General features: G+C 47.6%; 1 protein-coding gene across 1 annotated transcript in view; it reads right to left on the reverse strand.

The window, feature by feature from the left end:
- LOC137537289 (zinc finger protein 850-like) overlaps window positions 1-17338 on the reverse strand; it is a 347039-nt gene that overhangs the window by 61261 nt on the left and 268440 nt on the right. Inside the window, exon 6 of the mRNA XM_068259367.1 lies at window positions 6557-7671. Coding sequence (XP_068115468.1) covers window positions 6557-7671 — 1115 coding nt within the window. The remainder of the gene's footprint in view (window positions 1-6556; window positions 7672-17338) is intronic.

Consider the following 17338-nt stretch of genomic DNA (forward strand, 5'->3'; position numbering starts at 1 on the left):
CTGCACCTGGCTAATCTATTCTGGCGCACCGCCTGCACCAGGCTAATCTATTCTAGGGCACCGCCTGCACCTGGCTAATCTATTCTGGGGCACCGCCTGCACCTGGCTAATCTATTCTGGGGCACCACCCGTACCTGGCTAATCTATTCTGGGGCACCACCTGTACCTGGCTAATCTATTCTGGGGCACCGCCTGCACCTGGCTATCTATTCTGGGGCACCGCCTGCACCTGGCTAATCTAATCTGGGCCACCACCTGCACCTGGCTATCTATTCTGGGGCACCACCTGCACCTGGCTAATCTATTCTAGGGCACCACCTGTACCTAGCTAATCTATTCTGGGGCACCACCTGCACCTGGCTATCTATTCTGGGGCACCACCTGCACCTGGCTAATCTAATCTGGGCCACCACCTGCACCTGGCTAATCTATTTTGGGGCACCACCTGCACCTGGCTAATCTAATCTGGGCCACCACCTGCACCTGGCTTATCTTTTCTGGGGCACCACCTGCACCTGGCTAATCTATTCTGGGACACCTATAGCTTGCTACCTACACTATGGCATCTGTACCTGGCTACCAACACTGGGGCACCTATGGCTGGATACCTATACTGGGGGCACCTATGCCTTGCTACCTATTCTGGATAACCTATACCTGGATACCTATATGGGGGGCATTTATACCTAGCTAGGACAGGGGGTCAATAGGTGACAAAGGGGGACCTAGAGGGGGCAAAAGAGGCACAGGGGGAACAAAGGGGGAAAAATAGGCGCAGGGGGGAACAGAGGTGACACAGAGGGGATCAAAAGAGGCACAGAGAAAAAGAGGCACAGGGAAAAAGAGGCACAGGGAAAAAGAGGCACAGGAAGAAAAGAGGGGGACAAAAGAGAATGGATTCGGGTTAAACATGAACACAGTCCTTATCTCATTTGTTAACCAGGGACTACCTGTATTTTGCTATTATTTGGCTCCACCCACATCATGTAATGGCCACGCCCACTTTTTCGCCACGCAAGATTTTTCCGGTAGGGGGTACATTTGCCTAGGGATGACTCACAAAGGGGTACATGTGCAAAGTTGAGAACCACTGGCTTAAAGTGTATTTCCGTGTTTAAAGGGAACCAGAGAGGAACGTTAATAAAAAATAGAACAAGCTTTTATACATACCCGGGGCTTCCTCCAGCCCCATAAGCCTGGATCTCTCCCACGCCGCAATCCTCCGCTTCCTGTATCGGTGATACCGGGTCCCGTCACTTCCGGCGGACGCGGCCAATTGTCCGCATCACAGGGGCTCCCTCCATACCATTACGCAATGCGGCTGCGCAGTAGGCAGCCGCACGCGTACGTATATAGAGGGAGCCCCGTGTGATGCGGACAATTGGCCGCGTCTGCCGGCCGACTGGCGCTAATAATGGGACCCGGTACCGGCGGATCCAGGCAGCAGAGGACGGCGGCGTGGGAGCGATCCGTGCATATGGAGGAAGCCCCAGGTATGTATAAAAGCCTTCCCCCAATGTCTCTGGTTCCCTTTAAAGGACAACCAAAGTGAGAGGTATATGGAGGCTGCCATATGTATTCCCTTTTAAACAATGCCAGTTGCCTGGCAGCCCTGCTGATCTATTTGGCTGCAGTAGTGTATGAATCACTCCAGAAACAAGCATGCAGCTAATCTTGTCAGATCTGACAATAATGTCAGAAACACCTGATCTGCTGTATGCTGTCACGGTCTATTACCTGCTGTCTGGCGGCTGGCACATATGGAGGCCCGAGTGCATCTGGGTGGTGGTCGGGTCTTCTGTGTGATCCAGCGGCTGCCTCCGTGTGCGCTATGTGTGGCATTGTTTACCTTCGCACCGGAAGTTGTGGAGGTGGACGTGCTGCGCAAGTGGACGGATGTGCGCGTGTGCATGAAGTTACGTAAGTACGCGTGGGATGTGCGCATGCGTGCGTAATGACGCATGACGCCATGTTCGCGCCAAACGGCCTAGGTCAGCTGGCAGAGAGCTGTACTCAGTGCTGTTGTATTGCAGCAAGTTCTGGGTGCTCTCCCGTGATGTGACTTACTGTCTGCCTGATTCCTGCTATGCTATTGACCCCGGCTTGTCTGACTACCCTCTTTGGCTTTGACCCCGGCATTGTACGACTACCCGCTCCGTTGCTGATCTTTGCCTGTCTGAGGACCTTCCCTGTTGCCGAACCTTTGCTTGTACGAGAACCACCTTTGTTGCCGACCCGGATCTGTCTGAGAACTCGCTCTGTTACCAAATCATCACTTGTCTACGGAACTGCATGGTTGTTGAGTCATTGCAGTACCAGACTCGACCTGTGGGAGTGCTCCGGAATCTCCTTGGTCACGCCAGTGGTCCTGCGAGCGCTCCTGCCTCTTGTTTACTGGAGATTCCCATTCCCAGTCCAGGAGCTTCAGTTGATGAGCCGCAAGAGTTGCTGCCCTCAGCAAACCGGTCTCCAGCATCTGAGGTACGTGACATATGCTTGTTCAGTGTCTGGGGCTAAAAGTATTACAGACAGAGGATCAGCAGGACAGCCAGGGAACTGGTATTGCTGAAAAAGAAATAAATATGGCAGCCTCCACATCCCTCTCTCTCCAGGTGTCCTTTAAAATGAGTGCCAAGGTCTTCTGTGCTGCCACTGACTGCTTAGTCCTCCTCCTGCTGCTTCCGCTGATCTTGTAATTCACTACTAAAGTCTGTGTATCCACCGCTAGGGTCCACGGATGCTTTCATATTTGGGCAGCATTTTCATTATGAGGTACCACCAGTGAGGTGCCATAGTCAAATATCTTATTGATATCTGCCTTAAATGATTATCAACCACTTAAAGGGCCAGCCTAAAAGTCGTCATAGTCAATATTACCCAGCACTGGGTGCGTAGCTCACTATAAACAGAATATTTATAGGTTAACAAAGGTTTACCTCTGGAAAAAATATGCACACTCATCAGTTAGATTTTAGAAAAGTATATTGATATAAAAAATAGATAAAGCATATATACACAGGAATATACTGTACATCTCTCCAGTTGTTGTCCATCATCCAATATACATTGTCAAAGTTCCTTTAGCAAAACAAGTCCATATCAATATAGCAACTCTTCTGCTGTAGATTTTATCCTCCATCGATAATTGTTGTCGCGAGATTGTACAGTGTATGTCTTTATGTTAGTCTAGAGTAGCACCCTGGATAAATATGTCGGCAACATAAAAGAGCGCTGCATCTCTGAGGTTCCATGGTTGTGAAACATGTGCTATCACCTGATGAAACAGAGATCTGCTGCTATTCATCCGCATCAGAAGGACGGTAAACGTGTACGGTCTGTCCCCAGAGGAGAACGCAAACCTGTACTGGGAATCTCTGTGAAGGGAATACTGAAAATCCCTGACATGTATCTAAGCTACTGAGCACACAGCAATATGCATCAACTCTACCTAAGGGGGGGGGCGTGGTCTCTGAGGAAGCGAGCGGCGCACGCGACACACGTGTCAGACGCTCACACGGTCGGGCTGGCTGCGGGGGTGAGGGGCACGGGGTAAACAGGTATCCATTGCGCTGCCATTTTTCTTCCTTCGCACTTTTGTTTTGTTCATGCCTCCCTTGGCTTCTCATGTCTGCACGGCCGGTCGGCACCTCCTCTCAGTTCACTGGGACTGGTAGTCCGTCCTCACTTATGGCACTTTAATATTTGATTAGATGTGTTACTTCTGGGGGACTGAATAGCTTTATACTATTATTTATTGTTGTAATAATTGACTGATAAGATTATGGTTTTTTTAGTGTCTTTATGGCTTGGTTATAGCACTTGTCACTATACAGATATATATATATATATATATATATATATATATATATATATATATTTATTTATTATAGATAGGTCAATGATATTTAGCAGCACTTTGTATCTGCATCTTATTATAGATACCCAGTTATTTACACACTATTATTTATAACTTTAGTCCCTCACCATCATATGGAATTTTTTGATTTTTTTGAATTCTTTGACTCTTCGTAATCATGCAGCCAACCCCGACTCTATTGGTAATCATGTCTTTTGGTGTATTGTGTTTGTTATATGTGATTTTTATTGATCTTTTTTGCTACAGAAATAAAGGATTATATATTTATAAATGTACTTTCACTGGTGCATTGTGAGATGCTTTTTCTTCTGTGTTGGCCATCAGCTCTACGTAAGATGCCTGGCATTGCAGCCACAATTGTCATGGCAGGCGGAGTAACCTTGTTTTCTGCTGACAAGTCCATGCATAGCCTCCATTGGTTTCCCGTACAAGATTGGCCATATCGGGCTATGTGATACCGAATTGCATGGCCTGATAATCTGCTTGTCTGGGAACTCTTGACTGATTTTACTTACCTGTTCCTCAGATTCTGGGGGAAGGTGGTCCTGTCTAGTGGATGGGGGTCCGGACCAGAGATGACCCCCACATTCACCCCCCCCCATTCCTGTAAGACCACACCCATAGCTACTTGGAAACGATAATAAAGGTAACGCCCAGACAGTATTCAGGAAGAGCGGGATTCCCCCCCCATCTGGAGCATGAAGAGGGGGATGTCAGACAGTCACCTCTATTTATACATTGCTCCATGCACTCTCATAGGCCTGCAGCTAAGGTAATAAACTCAAAGCATTAAGGAAAACAAGAAGAGAAAAGAAAGCTGAATCAGGCCTCACCATTCCAAAATATAACACTTTATTAAGGATAAAGGGGAGCAAGATTCACAAAACATTAAAAACTCATTCAAAATGACATGAAGAGTGATGAATGTAATCCTCAGATGCAGATCTCAGCAGTCACCCCGCCTACCAGACAAGCTGCACACTAACTGTGATCACATTCAGGCATCTGCACAACAGACTGTAAAAATAGCGCTGGATCTGGGCTGGCTAAGGCAGCTTTCACACTGCAAACTGGCTGTAGCAATGCGTCGCACCCGTCACACCCCATTGCACCGCTACAAACAGGCCTTCCGGGAACGCTGCCTTAGTACGCAGTGTTCCCTGTCTGGCATCCAGCCAAGCAGGAAGTGACATGCACTTGTAGTCGGGGATATGGAAGTGCACAGAGGCGTAATGTAACAAGACGCTTCCACACACGCCAACATGTTTAAAATCCCCGCATCACCATAGACTAACATGACTTCCAGGCTGACGCAGATCACCGCAGGTCGCCACAGAAGCCGCACGGTAATGTAGTTCTGCGCCAGGGTTAAATCGGGCACTTCTGGTGCAGCGTACCGCAACGTGGGAAGTGTGAACTCCCCCATAGGGAATTATTAGGCTGCGGTAACCGTGCCAGTGTGAAAGCACTCCCAATGTAATGAGCTAGAGCCTAAATCGCTGATATATTGGCCTCCATTCTGGGGGGGTTTTCAAGCAAATTACCGCATGTACCGTAATTTACCGCATACAGTAATAAGATTTGGCAATTCTGGTAGATTTTAGTCATGAATTACCGCATGTGATAAATTATGCTTTAATTTGTGCGGTAATTTGCATTAATTGTACCAAAAATCGCTATTCTCATGCAAATTAGGATTGAATCTGTGCGGGGAGGCGGCACCAATCGCTGGAACCAAGCTGGGTAGTGTGTAGGCAGCTGGATTGGGGGGGGGCACCTATACTAGCCACCTATACTAGCTAACCTAGTGCTAGCTAACATCTCATACAGCCAGATAACTTAATAGTCTTATGGGGGAGGAGTCAGGCTAGCAAAACTTCCTGAGCAGGATAAAGCTCAGCAGGTTAATGCTTTAGAAACCGATGCACTGAGCAGCATGAGAGAGTCCTCAGGATTCTGTGCATCTAGCAAGAGATAAAACAAACAATGGAAAATAATACTTCTGTTCAAAACCTTTCCCACACTCAGAGCAATAATAGAGCTTCTCCCCAGTGATGAGAGAGGGATGAGCGGAACTGAACAAGCCTGTTATTGGCTGCTGCACTCCCCTCCTCCATCCTCCCTACTGCCTGCTATGCTGGGAAGATGGAGAGCAGTATGCTGTGGCCACTTCAGGTTCACTGGAGGCACAGCTATATTTCACTGATCATTGCTTATCACCAGTGTGAGATCTCCCGTGTCTTACGAGAGTCGATTGCTGTGCAAAACATTTCCCACACTCAGTGCAGTAATAGAGTTTCTCCCCAGTGATGAGAGAGGGATGAGCGGAACTGAACAAGCCTGTTATTGGCTGCTGCACCCCCCTCTCCATCCTCCCTACTGCCTGCTATGCTGGGGAGATGGAGAGCAGTATCCTGTGGCCACTTCAGGTTCACTGAAGACCGAGCTATGTTTCACTGATTTTTACTTATCACCTGTGTAAGATCTCTTGTGTCCCCACACTCAGCACATGAAAATGACTATTTACCAGAGTGAGAACTCTCATGCATGATAAGATGTGATCTCTATACAAAACATTTCCTACATGCAGCACATGAATAGGGCTTCTCACCAGCGTGAGATTTTTCATGTCTGACAAGGATTGTTTTTCGGACAAAACATTTCCCACACTCAAAAGGCCTGACCAGTGTGAGATCTCTCATGTCTGACAAGATGTGGTTTCTGTACAAAACATTTCCCACACTCAGCACATGAATAGGGCTTCTCAAAAGTGTGAGATTTCATATGATCGATAAGGTTTGATCTTTGAACAAAATATTTCCCACACTCAACACATGAATAAGGCTTCTCACCTGTGTGAGATCTCTCATGTCTAGCAAGATGTGATTTTCGTCCAAAACATTTCCCACACTCAGCACATGAATAGGGCTTCTCACCAGTGTGAGATTTCTCATGACTGACAAGTTGTGATTTTTGTACAAAACATTTCCCACACTCAGCACATGAATAGGGCATCTCTCCAGTGTGAGATCTTTCATGTACAACAAGATGTGATTTCAGTATAAAACATTTCCCACACTCAGCACATGAAAAGGGCTTCTCACCAATGTGGTATCTCTTATGTATTACAAGATAGGATTTATGTAGAAAACATTTCCCACACTCAGCACATGAATAGGGCTTCTCACCCGTGTGAGATTTCTTATGATGGATAAGGTTTGATCTCTGTACAAAACATTTCCCACACTCAGCACACAAATAGGGCTTCTCACCAGTGTGAGATCTCTCATGTTTGACAAGGTTGACTTTATGTCCATAACATTTACCACACTCAGCACATGAATATGGCTTCTCACCAGTGTGGGATCTCTCATGTCTGGCAAGATTTGATTTTGCCACAAAACATTTCCCACACTCTGCACATGAATATGGCTTCTCACCAGTGTGAGATCTCTCATGTTTGATGAGATGGGATTTATCTGCAAAACACTTCCCACACTCCGCACAACAATAGGGCTTCTCACCAGTGTGACATCTCTCATGTCTGACAAGATAAGATTTCCATACAAAACATTTTCCACATATGGAACAGGAATAAGACCCTCCAGCAGGGGGAGAGCTGTGCTGGGTATGAGGTCCCTCGGGATTAGACAGGTGAGGGGAGTCTGGGGGAATATTTGGGGTCACCAGGATATCTGCAGGAGACTCTTGTCCAGTGACATCATCATCCGCTGTACAGTCTGTGGATACAGAGAGACGAGTCTCTGAGAGGTTCCTGATGCCGGGACTCTGCGCTGCAAATAGAGAAACATCATCATTTCCTGTTAGATAATTCTGAGGGGAGGAGCAATTATCATTAGGGATGGTCAGTGAGCTGCTGATACCATATTTTAGGACCATAAGACACACCTCGGTTTAGAGGCCAGAATACAGGAAAACAAAACACTAAGTCTGGTGTGTCTGTGGTGCAGGGGCATCTGGTGGAACTATTCCCAGCAATGTCTCTACATCAGATTTCACTTCAAGGTACCTTTACATACAATGATTGATTGCTGGGGGTGGAAGCGCGGGGTCGGGGGGTTCCAGGCACCCTGTAGCCAAGGATTACATGTTTCTTTTTCTGTCTCTTTATGGCCAGGAGGACTCGGTCCCCCACCTTTCCCACCCACACTTGTTATAGATGCATGGACAATGGTCATATATCACCAGGGCTTGTGGCAGGGGGTGTGTCTCCGAGCACGATTGTCCACCACCTGAGTTCACCTCAGTTTCTGGATAGCAGCACAAGGTGCTGAGAGGCTGAGGAAGTGTCTGGTGACAGCCAGCCTGTGGTGAGACAGCAGGAGGGAGGCTGTATTGCCTAACAAGGCCATAGTGCTTCCTCACAGAGCCACACTACCCTGCTGCATTGCTTCTTACCTGTCCAGCCAGTGCGAGTCCCCCATCTGCTCCTGTGTGTCCAGTCAGTGCAGAGTAACATGATCACACACAGCACCGGCACGCTCCGAGTCCCCCATCTGCTCCTGTGTGTCCAGTCAGTGCAGAGTAACATGATCACACACAGGATCAGCATGCTCCGAGTCCCCCATCTGCTCCTGTGTGTCCAGTCAGTGCAGAGTAACATGATCACACACAGGATCAGCATCCACCGAGTCCCCCATCTGCTCCTGTGTGTCCAGTCAGTGCAGAGTAACATGATCACACACAGGATCAGCATGCTCCGAGTCCCCCATCTGCTCCTGTGTGTCCAGTCAGTGCAGAGTAACATGATCACACACAGCACCAGCACACTCCGAGTCCCCCATCTGCTCCTGTGTGTCCAGTTAGTGCAGAGTAACATGATCACACACATGATCAGCACGCTCCGAGTCCCCCATCCGCTCCTGTGTGTCCAGTCAGTGCAGAGTAACATGATCACACACAGGATCAGCACGCTCCGAGTCCCCCATCTGCTCCTGTGTGTCCAGTCAGTGCAGAGTAACATGATCACACACAGCACCGACACGCTCCGAGTCCCCCATCTGCTCCTGTGTGTCCAGTCAGTGCAGAGTAACATGATCACACACAGCACCTGCACGCTCCGAGTCCCCCATCTGCTCATGTGTGTCCAGTCAGTGCAGAGTAACATGATCACACACAGGATCAGCATGCTCCGAGTCCCCCATCTGCTCCTGTGTGTCCAGTCAGTGCAGAGTAACATGATCACACACAGCACCGGCACGCTCCGAGTCCCCCATCTGCTCCCGTGTGTCCAGTCAGTGCAGAGTAACATGATCACACACAACACCAGCACGCTCCGAGTCCCCCATCTGCTCCTGTGTCTCCAGTCAGTACAGAGTAACATGATCACACACAGGATCAGCACGCTCCGAGTCCCCCATCTGCTCCTGTGTGTCCAGTCAGTGCAGAGTAACATGATCACACACAGCACCAGCATGCTCCGTGTCCCCCATCTGCTCCTGTGTGTCCAGTCAGTGCAGAGTAACATGATCACACACAGGATCAGCATGCTCCGAGTCCCCCATCTGCTCCTGTGTGATCAGTCAGTGCAGAGTAACATGATCACACACAGCACCAGCACGCTCCGAGTCCCCCATCTGCTCCTCCGTGTCCAGTCAGTGCAGAGTAACATGATCACACACAGGATCAGCATGCTCCGAGTCCCCCATCTGCTCCTGTGTGTCCAGTCAGTGCAGAGTAACATGATCACACACAGGATCAGCACACTCAGGTCCTCCATCTGCTCCTGTGTGTCCAGTCATTGCAGAGTAACATGATCACACACAGGATCAGCATGCTCCGATTCCCCCATCTGCTCCTGTGTGTCCAGTCAGTGCAGAGTAACATGATCACACACAGGATCACCATGCTCCGAGTCCCCCATCTGCTCCTGTGTGTCCAGTCAGTGCAGAGTAACATGATCACACACAGGATCAGCATGCTCCGAGTCCCCCATCTGCTCCTGTGTGTCCAGTCAGTGCAGAGTAACATGATCACACACAGGATCAGCACGCTCCGAGTCCCCCATCTGCTCCTGTGTGTCCAGTCAGTGCAGAGTAACATGATCACACACAGGAACAGCATGCTCCGAGTCCCCCATCTGCTCCTGTGTGTCCAGTCAGCACAGAGTAACATGATCACACACAGCACCAATACGCTCCAAGTCCCCAATCTGCTCCTGTGTGTCCAGACAGTGCAGAGTAACATGATCACACACAGGATCAGCACGCTCCTAGTCCCCCATCTGCTCCTGTGTGTCCAGTCAGTGCAGAGTAACATGATCACACACAGGATCAGCACGCACCGAGTCCCCCATCTGCTCCTGTGTGTCCAGTCAGCACAGAGTAACATGATCACACACAGCACCAGTACGCTCCAAGTACCCAATCTGCTCCTGTGTGTCCAGACAGTGCAGAGTAACATGATCACACACAGGATCAGCATGCTCCGAGTCCCCCATCTGCTCCTGTGTGTCCAGTCAGTACAGAGTAACATGATCACACACAGGATCACCATGCTCCGAGTCCCCCATCTGCTCCTGTGAGTCCAGTCAGTGCAGAGTAACATGATCACACACAGGATCAGCATGCTCCGAGTCCCCCATCTGCTCCTGTGTGTCCAGTCAGTGCAGAGTAACATGATCACACACAGGATCAGCATGCTCCGAGTCCCCCATCTGCTCCTGTGTGTCCAGTCAGTGCAGAGTAACATGATCACACACAGTACCGGCAGCTCCGAGTCCCCCATCTGATCCTGTGTGTCCAGTCAGTGCAGAGTAACATAATCACACACAGCACCAGCACGCTCCAAGTCCCCCATCTGCTCCTGTGTGTCCAGTCAGTACAGAGTAACATGATCACACACAGCACCAGCACGCTCCAAGTCTCCCATCTGCTCCTGTGTGTCCAGTCAGTGCAGAGTAACATGATCACACACAGGATCAGCACGCTCCAAGTCCCCCATCTGCTCCTGTGTGTCCAGTCAGTGCAGAGTAACATGATCACACACAGCACCAGCACGCTCCAAGTCCCCCATCTGCTCCTGTGTGTCCAGTCAGTACAGAGTAACATGATCACACACAGGATCAGCATGCTCCGATTCCCCCATCTGCTCCTCCGTGTCCAGTCAGTGCAGAGTAGCATGATCACACACAGCACCAGCACACTCCGATTCCCCCATCTGCTCCTGTGTGTTCAGTCCGTGCAGAGTAACATGATCACACACAGGATCAGCACACTCCGAGTCCCCCATCTGCTCCTGTGTGTCCAGGTACAGTGACCATTATCAGCTTATTACAGGCCAGTAACACGAAGTCACCCCTACTGTGACCAATCTGTGTACAGTAATCCACAGTGACCATTATCAGCTTATTACAGGCCAGTAACACTAAGTCACCCCTACTGTGACCATTCTGTGTACAGTAATGTGCAGTGACCATTATCAGCGTATTACAGGCCGGTAACACTAAGTCACCCCTACTGCGACCAATCTGTGTACAGTAATGTACAGTGACCATTATCAGCTTATTACAGGCCGGTTACACTAAGTCACCCCTACTGTGACCAATCTGTGTACAGTAATGTACAGTGACCATTATCAGCTTATTACAGGCTGGTAACACTAAGCCACCACTACTGTGACCAATCTGTGTACAGTAATGTACAGTGACCATTATCAGCTTATTACAGGCCAGTAACACTAAGTCACCCCTACTGTGACCAATCTGTGTACAGTAATGTACAGTGACCATTATCAGCTTATTACAGGCTAGTAACACTAAGTCACCCCTACTGTGACCAATCTGTGTACAGTAATGTACAGTGACCATTATCAGCTTATTACAGGCCAGTAACACTAAGTCACCCCTACTGTGACCAGTCTGTGTACAGTAATGTACAGGGACCATTATCAGCTTATTACAGGCCGGTAACACTAAGTCACCCCTACTGTGACCAATCTGTGTACAGTAATGTACAGTGACCATTATCAGCTTATTACAGGCTAGTAACACTAAGTCACCCCTACTGTGACCAATCTGTGTACAGTAATATACAGTGACCATTATCAGCTTATTACAGGCCGGTAACACTAAGTCACCCCTACTGTGACTAATCTGTGTACAGTAATGTACAGTGACCATTATCAACTTATTACAGGCTAGTAACACTAAGTCACCCCTACTGTGACCAATCTGTGTACAGTAATGTACAGTGACCATTATTAGCTTATTACAGGCCGGTAACACTAAGTCACCCCTACTGTGACCAATCTGTGTACAGTAATGTACAGTGACCATTATCAACTTATTACAGGCCGGTAACACTAAGTCACCCCTACTGTGACCATTCTGTGTACAGTAATGTACAGTGACCATTATCCGCTTATTACAGGCCAGTAACACTAAGTTACCCCTACTGTGACCCGTCTGTGTACAGTAATGTACAGTGACCATTATCAGCTTATTACAGGCCAGTAACACTAAGTCACCCCTACTGTGACCAATCTGTGTACAGTAATGTACAGTGACCATTATCCGCTTATTACAGGCCGGTAACACTAAGTCACCCCTACTGTGACCAATCTGTGTACAGTAATGTACAGTGACCATTATCCGCTTATTACAGGCCGGTAACACTAATTCACCCTTACTGTGACCAATCTGTGTACAGTAATGTACAGTGACCATTATCAGCTTATTACAGGCCGGTAACACTAAGTCACCCCCTACTGTGACCAATCTGTGTACAGTAATGTACAGTGACCATTATCACCTTATTACAGGCCAGTAACACTAAGTCACCCCCTACTGTGACCAGTCTGTGTACAGTAATGTACAGTGACTATTATCAGCTTATTACAGGCTGGTAACACTAAAGGTAGCCATACACTTGACGATTTTGCACAGATCGATGCATCGATCGATCTTAAAAATGTTCCCAAAATGGCGGAATCAGTCTGAAAGGAATCAATTACGTGGCCTTTTTGTTTCCGATTCATTTCCGATCGATCGCGTTTGACGCTATCGAAATTAGCCATCGACTTCTTCAGAAGGCATCTGATTCATGTACGATCGAGTATGCAAAGCTAGAGGGGGGTTTCTACAAGGGTGGGGTTAACTGCAGGGGCGTTTGAAGTTTAGGAATTTCTTTTGTTGTATTGTTGTATTGTTGTATTGTATGCCTTGTGTGCCTGGTGGTTTTCAGTCTGCTTCAGTCTGCTTCCAGTGTTGTTACAGAAAGGTGCCTTTTAAACTCTGCTCTCTGTAGAAGGAATTTTTCATCAGCAGCACGATGGATTTGACCGACTGGGATGCGGAAACACTCGTTGGAGCTGTATGCCTGGCAGAAAGTTTAGAGAACAGGCGCAAAAGGAAAAGGATAGTGTGGAGCAAAAACTGGCTGCTACAGCGTGAGAGATACTCTGATGTGAGTTTACTGAATGAACTGCGGGTAAATAACCCAGAGGACTTTCGTAATTACCTCCGAATGTCCGATGCAAATTTCCAGTGCCTGCTGGAGAAAGTACGTCCGTACATTGCAAAGCAGGATACGAGGATGCGTCAAGCCATTACACCAGAGGAGCGCCTTGCCGTCACCCTGCGCTTCCTTGCCACGGGTCGTAGTTACGAGGATTTGAAGTTTTCGATGGCGATTTCCGCGCAGGCACTTGGACGGATTATCCCTGAGACGTGCCAGGCAATTATCGATGTTCTTGTTCGAGATTATATGCAGGTAAGTGTTTTTATTTTATACAACCCTATCCAATACCTTTTTGCTGTAGTCCTCTCCTGGGCCACTGTCCACATCACCTCGCGTTTGTATCAGGGCAAGGAGGAATTGCTCCACAGATGAATTTACTATTCAGGAATTTTCCGTCCTTAGATCACGGTTTAGGTCTACGGGTTACCCTGATTCCGATTTAGATAGGGCCCAGAGAATTGCTATCTCCAGAGACAGGGATAAGCTTCTGAGAAGTAGCCCTGATACTGTACAGAATTCTAATGCTGCCCCTTTGAATTTTAAAACCACCTATAGCCAACAATATAATCAAGTTATAGGGGTGATCAAGAAATATATCCCTGTACTGTATGCTGATGACAAGCTACAAGAAATACTTGAGCCGGGATGCAGATTTGCCTACAAAAGGGCTCCCTCCCTGTCATCTTCCCTTTCTCCCAGTCTGTTTCAATCTAATGTTGCACTTCAGCGGTCTACATGGCTGTCCTTTTTGGGGTCACACAGATGTGGACTTTCCTCCTGTAATTATTGCATTCACCATCATTCTTCACGTGGTGTTTCCTCGGTTGCTAACCAAAAAACTTTTCCTATACGACAATTCATTAACTGCATTACAAAATCTGTCGTCTATGTGGTCACATGTACTATTTGCAGCCTACAGTATGTGGGCTGCACTACGCGTTGCTTGAGACAGAGGATCTCTGAGCATTTTAATGGGGCCTCCTGGAAAACAGATAACATTAGCAACGTTGCGAGACACTACAGGGAGAGGCATGGTTGTAATATGGAGGGTTTTTCATTTCAGGGGATTGAGAGGGTTACTGCCCCTTTTAGACGGTGTGATCTATACAAGAAATTACGTACACGGGAGGCATTTTGGATCCTGCAGATGGGCACCAGGGAGCCAAATGGCCTCAATGCTAGGTGGGATATTAATTTTATATACTGATATTGTTTTAACCTCTGACTTTTTGTACTTTTGTACTTTTGTATTTTGTATTCTAATTATTGTATTCTGTGTACATAGGAATATTGTGATGGTGGCTTTTCCATATATATACATTTCTGCAGGTTTTCAGTCCTGCGTCTTTAAGTTCCCCTGGTCCCATGTGTGTACACACCTAGGGGCGGAGCCGGGCGAGTATAGATGGACCACCTAGATGTCAGTATGATTAGGCTATGAGTAAGGATATGATCCGAAACATGTCAGCCATTTTACTGCCTTTGTGAATTGGATTAAATAAAAACCCTTGGACTCTACCTGCGGGTGTGCAGATTCTATTCCTCCTGTATCCTGATTTGCCGCACTGACTTCCAGCACCTTGCTTTGGGTAGCAGAGGTTGAGCGATCTCATCTACAACATGCACATAGGTCAATTCAATGAACCCTGCTATTCATAGCACGTGTAATGGGGCGTGGTTTTAGTGTTTGTTCGTTTTATTTTTATTGTGCGTTTACTGGTGATAAAAACTGTATTTCAATTATACTGATTTCACAAAGTGTGCATCTCGGGATTAATAGAATCAGTTAGCACAGCAAAGCGACCGTTGTTTGTTTGTTTGCTGCTTTTTCTGTGTTTCCGCGGGCAAATGTTTGGGCGTACGTTTTGGGGTGATGTGCCGTTTTTGATGCGCACAGTCCCATTGATTTATAGGGCTGGTGCACGGTGCTTTGCTTCGTGAACAACCTGGGAGCCACCAATCGGAGCGCAACGGATGTATGTGAGCACACAGGGCCCGATTTACAAGAAAGAGCATGTCACAGACAGTAGAGCCACGATGACCAAGGGGAGGGAGGGAGAGAGGAGGGGTCGCTGGGGAGGGGGGCCTTTGAGGTGCCCCCTCCCGGCATTCCAAAAGGAGTCCGGTTATCCGGCTAGGGGTGCAAATGGGGCTAGGCTGATTGCCCTGGCTTTTAGGGGCCTGATTCACAAAAGTGCGCTAAGCGGGCATGTAAATTTATTGAGAAAAACGGACCATTCGATGTGTCATTTTAGGCGCATAGTGCCCAATATAAATGAATGGGGACTATGCGTGTAAAACAACGCATAGCTTGGAAATGCCTGAGCACACTCAGGTCAGCTGTCTGTAAATAAACACTATTCCTTAACATCGAGGGGTGTATTGAATGATTCACCGTGCTTGATTCATCAAAACGCGCTCGATGCTACCGAGCTATAGCAGCTAACACATGGTGCCGCCCCCCTCGTACTGAGCTGTCAGTGCCTGTTGCGGCTATACAAATTATTGACCGCAACACGCGCTGACTGCTCAGTCCACGCAGCAGGGGGCACGATGTGGTAGGTGCTAGCGCTCGCAACGTAACGTCTACCGCGGTTTGATGAATCAAGCTCATCAGGTGTTTAACGCTGTATATGAAAAGAATTGCCATCTTTTTTTAAAATAATCATTTCTTTTACTTTCCTCAGCTGCCAAACACCCCGGAGGAATGGAATCTTGTGGCCACACAGTTCCAGGACTTGTGGCAGTTTCCAAACTGCGGAGGAGCCCTAGATGGAAAACATGTGCGGATCGCGGCTCCAGCCAAATCTGGATCAATGTACTATAATTATAAGGGCTTCTTCAGCATCATCTTGATGGCGGTGGCTAATGCAAAGTATGAGTTTGTGATGGTCGATGTAGGGAAGCCGGGACGCATGTCAGATGGCGGAGTTCTTGACCGCACCGTATTTGGTCGAAGGCTGAAGGAAAAACTACTGCGTTTGCCAAACAATGATCAAACCATGCATGGTCTCAACTTTAATTTTGTAGCAGATGAGGCATTTGCCTTAGGTGAAAACATGCTAAGGCCATTCACATTCCGGGGGTTGACGGAACAACGGAAGATCTTTAACTACCGCTTATCATGGGCAAGGAGGGTCGTTGAGAACGCTTTTGGGATTATGGCACAGCGCTTTCGCATATTTCATACTTGTATGAATGTAGCCCCGGCGAAAGTAGAAAAAATAGTGTTTGCATGCTGTCTTTTGCACAATTTTTTACGACGACAATGCCGCTGGCTACATGCCGCCCCAATCCGTGGACTTTGAGGACTTAAATACTGGGGTGATAATCCCAGGAGCCTGGCGTTCAGAACCTTCGGCCCTGGCAGACAATCCACCCGCGGCACCGGTTCGGACCTGCACTTCCTTGAAGGAGAATAGAGATCAATATGTTCGTTACTTTATGGGTGATGGGGCTGTCACGTGGCAAGCAGCTATGATTGTTTGAACTATTGTTGTATCATACATTGCGTTGTTTGTATTTGGAAGTCCTAATGCTCCTGTTTTTTTCCCCTGTTTAATAAAAAGTATTATTTTTCTGAATTGAAGGCACATTATTCTTAATAATGATGTATTTTTAAAATTGATGTTTTCCAAATGTGTGATCCAACAAATTATGATTACAATTATTACTTTGGTAAAGCAGGCACATAGTTTTGAATCATGACCTATGTGCCTGATTCATCAAAGCGCGTTCAGCGTAGCACCCCAGTTTTAGGCCAAAAAACGTGGTAACACTGGGGTGCTATGCGTAACGTGCTTTGGTGGATCATGCACATAGGTCATGATTCACAACAATGTGCCTGATTCACCAAAGTGTGCTATGCGCAGCGGGTCGTTGTAGTGCGTGGGTTGTTTGTGCTCTCAACACAATGTTTGTGCGCTGTGCACTGAGCCATGCGACATTTTACACACGTAGTGCACAATATAAGGTAATGGGT

This window comes from Hyperolius riggenbachi, chromosome 10, assembly GCF_040937935.1.
Source record: "Hyperolius riggenbachi isolate aHypRig1 chromosome 10, aHypRig1.pri, whole genome shotgun sequence".
In the NCBI taxonomy this organism is placed as follows: Eukaryota; Metazoa; Chordata; class Amphibia; order Anura; family Hyperoliidae; genus Hyperolius; species Hyperolius riggenbachi.